This window comes from Pseudorca crassidens, chromosome 5 (assembly GCF_039906515.1).
Source record: "Pseudorca crassidens isolate mPseCra1 chromosome 5, mPseCra1.hap1, whole genome shotgun sequence".
Lineage (NCBI taxonomy): Eukaryota > Metazoa > Chordata > Mammalia > Artiodactyla > Delphinidae > Pseudorca > Pseudorca crassidens.
Genome location: NC_090300.1, coordinates 91,535,791 through 91,542,439, shown reverse-complemented (window position 1 = coordinate 91,542,439; position 6,649 = coordinate 91,535,791). Strand labels below are relative to the sequence as shown.

The following is a 6,649-nucleotide window of genomic DNA, read 5'->3' as shown; positions in this document are numbered from 1 at the left end:
AAGAGTTGGCACTAAATACATATTTTTTGATTAACTGAAACATCGAGCAGCATGTTTCCTAAACATTTTGGGAAAGAAACATGTACAACAGTATAACACTCCACGTTCTTATTTTTTTATATAAGTAGTTAAAGAATAAAATAGTAGTAGTAGTTAAAGAATAAAGACACAGACCTACTGGAGAACGGACTTGAGGATATGGGGAGGGGGAAGGGTAAGCTGTGACAGGGCGAGAGAGAGGCATGGACATACATACACTACCAAACATAGGGTAGATAGCTAGTGGGAAGCAGCCGCATAGCACAGGGAGATCAGCTCGGTGCTTTGTGACCACCTGGAGGGGTGGGATAGGGAGGGTGGGAGGGAGGGAGACGCAAGAGGGAAGAGATATGGGAACATATGTATATGTATAACTGATTCACTTTGTTATAAAGCAGAAACTAACAGACCATTGTAAAGCAATTATACCCCAATAAAGATGTTAAAAAAAAAAAGAATAAAATCCAAGACAAATCAATAATATTTGAGTTAACCTCTCTGAAAACCACAAAAAATAAGATTACCTTTTGCTCAACTTCCTATTTCTGAAAATGTCCTTAATCTCATTGAGGGTAAGTGTTTAGATGGAGCATTTAAAAAGTTTGTCCAAAACACACAATTGTGTCTTGCCTGTAGCAGAAATAATGTGTGCCCCTGCTTCACTTTGTCAATAATGGAATTTGCTTCTGAAGTTCAAGATTTCTTTTTGTGTGTGAAACTGACTGCTTCTGTTTTCTCTTTATATGCAGTAGACTCTAATCTAAGGCAGAAGAAACACCATGCAGTTGGGATTTAGTGAGCAGGGAGGATAATAGAAGAGATTGACATGACTTCCATAGAAGAGTTATTTTTAAGTATAGAGAATGCCTACCCTCATGCTGAAAGGGCCTTTAGAAAATATTCCCAGGATTGAAAAGCAGTGAGGGCAATTCCCATCACTGGGCTAGCAGTGCTGGTCTGTGGGGTGTTGCTGCCACCTGCTGCATGCAAACAGCCATGGAGGGGCTGGCGCCGGGCTCTTAGCTGCAGGACGCCAGGTGAGCACAATTAATATTCTGTGGGCATGTGAAATTTTTCTTCTATTAGAGCCTGGGTGAATCTCAAAGGAAAATCAGTCCAATCTGATGACTCTAGGCCACGGAAGTATAAAAACCACACCCAGGATGGGCAGATTTGCCCAGTAGCCACTAAATGGGGCCCTGGGCATCCCAGCCTCAGGCATGGATTCCATTAAAAGTTACTCTGTAGCTCTGGAAAACAAGTGAGGATTTCCCTTTTTCTGAATCTGAGGGATTTATTTGAAGAGTTGCTTCACCTTCAGGCAATAAGAGATAAGAGACCTCTAGATGATTCAAGGGGGAGGATATTTTCTTAGAGAATTCAATAAATTTAGATTCTTATTGGTTTCTACTTAGGTAGATTCCTCTTAATATGACAAGTGGAGTAAAGTAACTGAAATCCCTCCCCAGGCTTGTAATGTCTCCCAGTTTAATAGGGACATCAACCTATAGATCAGGGTCTTCTTACTATATCTTCTGGCCTGTTTTTGCCTCTATACTCCATCACCGTGATTTACTAGAATTTCTAGGAGGAAAGGGGCAGATATGAAGGCATCAAGAGCAGTGATGTTTCTTCCCGCCTTTCAATCAAAGACTTTGAACTCCCCAGCCCTCCCTGAAAATATCCCTGTCAGCCCCAACTGACCCAACACCTCGAGGGACCTGAGACCTACTGGGGAGGCGGTAGTGGGGGATAGGAATAAAAGTTTGGGAGCCCTGGAGTAGGAAATCAGTAACTCCATTTTCTGGCCTCTGCAGGAAACATCATTAGCTGAGTAGTAATGAGTATGGCAATTGTCACGGCAAATATTTGTAGGGGTGGTGTAGAGGGTAGCCTGGACGTCCAGGAAGACAGTAACCCTATTTCACCATATGCAAATGTCTTCTCCCAGGTAATTCTAATCTCCTGAATGGCAAGAGTGATGCTTTATATCTTAGCATCGTCCGTATCCCCCCCCCAAGTCCTTGCATAGGACAGATCAGTACACCCATGATGTCATGATACATGATGACATGATACATGATGATGACCTGGTCAGAATTATCTCTCCCTGACCTCAAAAGAGTAACCATCTCAGGAATACAACTCAGTCTTCTCATTTGTCTTTAGCCTTGCTGATAGTAATGAGATTAGGGTCACAGAATATTTCACCAATTGTTCATAAGATGGTACATATTAATTCATTTTTATTCTTTGTTCATTAAACTTATGCTGTAGTTCCAGCCTAATGTTTCTTTTCTTAATGTTGGCAGGTAAAGACGGCCTATTTTACCCCAAGGTAGAAAACCAATACAGTTGTATCTGACAGGGAACAGTCATCATGTCCTTCTGCGAATAACCAGCGATTTTTACCAAGGAGTCACTTCCCTGAAATCCGGTCCTCGGTAAACGGAAGTAAGTGGGTGGATGTAACAGGGCCTGGTAACCAGCTGAGGTAGGAGATTCTCTCTGCCTTTGGATTCTGATTGTTTCTGTCTTACTCTGCATGATCTTTGCTGAGGCAAAGACACGCTTTTCTGTCATCATCAGAACAGACCTCCCGCCAGCAGGGTGGGAGAATTCCCTACTTGACCACCAGCCTATCCCAGACACAGGGTGGAAAAGGAGCCCTCGTCTCCTCACCTCCAGGGAATGTGGGTTTCCCTGAAAGAAGGGAGACGTTAAAATTCCATTTCTTAGCTGGAGCTACCCTCTGTTACTTCTCAGATTTTATTAAAATTAAACCTGTTAATTCTTTGTTCTTTCACCCTGAAGCAATTCTGGAAAGAAAACATATTTTAAAATTGAACAGAAAAACTATTATGAAAGACACTGAGCTCACATTTGTTAAATGACTTTGTGCTCTTGAAAAGAAATGTATAAAAAGCAGATTATGAACTGCTCTGCATGATCTCCTTTGTGTGGATTTCAGAAGCAGCTTGACTGACACAGATCCTGAAGGAGAGAATCTTTGGATACTAAAAATGCTTTTAACGAAGGTGGTACACAAGATTTCAGAGAACCATTTCAACATTGTTCTGCTGAAGGTTATACTTAGCTCTGAACCACATTACTTTCCTGTCTACGTTTCATTTCCTGGGGTCTTGCCAAGTGATAAACAGACACAGGCGTTTGGTAGATGTGGCGTTTTTTCAGCACGAACAGGGTGGCTGGAGTTTGCTTAGTTAAAGGCATCTATTGACTTCTGTGATCATTATGGAAATGCTGGTGTGAGGCCTTCAGGAGACTATGGGGGGGAAATGGACATACTGTGCTGTCTATTCCATCATCCAGATACATTTTGTCAGGGGTAAGGCTTCTGGTTGTCCTTTCTTGTCAGATCGGCCGCTTTGAGGGGAATGGGGCCTCTGTTTATTTAAAATGCCTTGTGGCTACTGCCGAAATTGATCACCAGAGGCAGACTGTTATTAAGGTTTTCAGTTATGTATTTAAGTGGCAGCTCTCAGAGAGATGTTAAGAGTCTAGAAAGGATTACAAATGAGCGCTAAAAACAAGAAGGGAATGGGGGGTTTGTGCCACTGCTCTGAGACATTTTCACCCATTTTCTTTCTAAGAGGGTCTCTTGGAGTAACTGGGAAATTGTGCTTCTTGCAAATGAAATGCTCTCCAAGTGATAGAATAACTCCGGAATACTAGAAACATCACAAGCCATCGAGACTCAGAGCTCCTGGCTCAACCTTTTCTCTTTCTCAAATACTTTCTCTTTTGGATAGAGCAAGAATTTCTCCTCCAAATACTAAGATCTTTGGGAGCTGAACATATGTTGAATTTTAATGAGGCATGTGTAGGTATGGACCTGGGAGACAAAGTAGGGTCCTTATGACAGCGGGGACCAGTGCCTAAAGGGCCTATTTAAAAACAGCAGGAGGAGAGATTTGTTCTGCATTCCGTAGCACGAGGGTATTAGAGGGAGCCCGAGTGTCTTAAGAATTAGCTCTGCTTTTCAGATATAGTTATGAAGATTTTAAAGGAGAATTTCTAAATCAAAGGAGACTTTGGAATATAATGCTGTAGATAGGATCAGAGATGTATTACCAGGCAAAGGTGAGCTCACAGGGAGCTACGTTAAGCTGCACTAACCTCTGCCTACCCAAACTTTTGCATTCATAGAAGTGTAGTAACTCCCATTTGTCCAGTACCTTTGGAGGCTGTTTTTTTCTCAGTTGCTTGTCATCTTTTTATCTTTTTCCTTTGTGAGCTTCAGTGGTACTTGTCACAATAATATATCATTCCTGTAACAGTATTCCATGTTAATTCTAAAACTGAGACCTACACTATTGAAGGCATGTCAAAGGCTCAGTGCTTAACATATTGTAAGTGTCCTGTACCATTTGGTCAGAGAGCTGATGGGAGGGAATCTTCTTTCATGTCTAGTGTTTCAGTGTTGATTATAGATGATGCTGACCAGTGGGTTACCTTTAGTGGAAACCTCTACTGCTGTTTTTTCCCCATCCTTTCCTCAGGCACCCTAACTACATGGAAATGATGGCCCTTTTGATCCTCTGATATTGAATGTCAAATTTCTTACTCTTCTCAACCAATTTGGAAGGCAGTTTGGAGGTCATGAAGGTTATAGAAGGAGCATAGACTCTAGACAACCAAATTAATGTTCTTTTACTGAGGTGTGACTTTAAGCAAATCACTTAATCTCTCTGTGCCTCAGTTTCCTCTTTGATAAACAGTGTTAACAAACATCACCCTTTGGACTTCCCTGGTGGCACAGTGGTTAAGAATCCGCCTGCCAATGCAGGGGACACGGGTTCGATCACTTTTCTGGGAAGATCCCACATATTGCAGAGCAGCTAAGCCATGCGTCACGACTACTGAACCTGCACTCTAGAGCCCGTGAGCCACAACTACTGAGCCCGTGTGCCACAACTACTGAAGCCCATGCGCCTATAGAGCCCATACTCCACAACAAGAGAAGCCACCACAATGAGAAGCCACGCACCTCAACGAAGAGTAGCCCATGCTCACTGCAACTAGAGAAAGCCCGCACGCAGCAACAAAGACCCAACACAGCCAAAAATAAATAAATTTTAAAAACAAACAGAAAAATCACCCTTTGGTGTGTGCAGAGGATTAAACAAAATAACCTAGTAAAATCCTCTTGTAAACATATATTTTTAAAAACATACATAAAATAAAACATATTAGTTAATAAATAAATAAATAAAACATAAATAATAATAAAATAAATAAATAAAAATAAATAAAACATATTAGTTATTTTTCAGTTTCAGAAAATAATATTTGTGTGTTATTATATGTTATGTGCTTTTGATTCATAAACAAAAAAAGCCAATTATATTCATTGTAAGAGTAGTTGTCATAATAAACTTGCTAGTGGGCTCCAATCTTTAAATAGGCTTAATTTTTTTCACAGGTAGTCAGAGAACTTACATTATTTTTTGGACAGACCAATAGACAAAGTGATAGACATTCAAAAGTCAATAATTTCCTCTAGTGTCTTTAAGCAAATGCTTCCTCATTTGTGTTGAGTCTTATGCTTCTCTGTTTAGATCAGGAACAAGCTCTCTCTAACCCCTAAGTCAGCCAGGGAGGAAAGTTCCAGCTGCTCCCTCACTTCACCAAAGTAACCAAGGTTTCTCATTGAGTCACTCTGTGTGAATCATGCAAACTGATGGCTCACGTCCTTCCTTTTCAGGAGTATTGGAAGAAACGTTCAATGCAGAAGAAGACATTTATGCATTATCTGGTTCTGATGTCAACCTGACCTGCCAAACACAGAAGAAAGGCTTCTTGGTGCAGATGCCGTGGTCCAAGGTCACTGATAAGTTGGACCTGATTGCCCTTTATCATCCCCAACATGGCTTTTACTGTGCCAATGGGAGCCCCTGTGAGTCGCTGGTGGCTTTCAGAGAAGCTCCCAGGAATGTGTCAAAGTGGACTCTGCACTTAAGGAACATGTCCTCCTTGCTCACTGGGAAGTATGAGTGTAGTTTCACTCTGTACCCAGAGGGCATTCAGACGAAAATCTACAACCTATAGATTCAGACAAATGGTAAGCATGTCTGGGAGGGGGAAGGAAGCACATGCATTCATTCACCTCTCATTTGTTCAACAAGTATGTGTTCTGAGCCAGCCATGTGCCAGGATACATGTAAAATTGCACCAGTGATAAGTGGTAAAGACTACAGCGGTTTTGTGAGAGAATATAATAGAAGTCAGGAAAATTGACTCTGAGAAAGCAACACCTGAGCTGAGGTCTGAAGATTAGTAGATATTAACACCATTTGGGAGGTGGAAGGTTTGTGAGTGATCCAGAGACAAGGAACAGCTGATATGAAGGGCTGTGTAGTGTTTGAGGACATAGGAAGATGCCAGTGGGACTTCGGTACAGAATTAAGGGATGAGGTGGGAGATACGGTAAGGACAAGATCATGCTGAACTTTGTCAGCCATGTTTGAGGTTTGGATTTTTATCTAAGTGCCTTGGGAAGACATCAAAGGATTTTCAACCAAAGGATGGCATGACATTTATAGCCTGATTGAATTTGTGTTATAAAAAGCTGGTGCTGGCTTCAGTA

General features: G+C 41.5%; 1 protein-coding gene across 1 annotated transcript in view; it reads left to right on the top strand.

Moving 5' to 3' along the window:
* Window positions 1-3,327: 3,327 nt before the first annotated feature.
* The window catches only part of CD96 (CD96 molecule), an 85,240-nt gene continuing 81,918 nt past the window's right edge, over window positions 3,328-6,649 (top strand). The window contains 2 exon segments of the mRNA XM_067737161.1: window positions 3,328-3,388; window positions 5,768-6,124. Of these exon segments, the coding sequence (XP_067593262.1) occupies window positions 3,328-3,388; window positions 5,768-6,124 (418 nt within the window).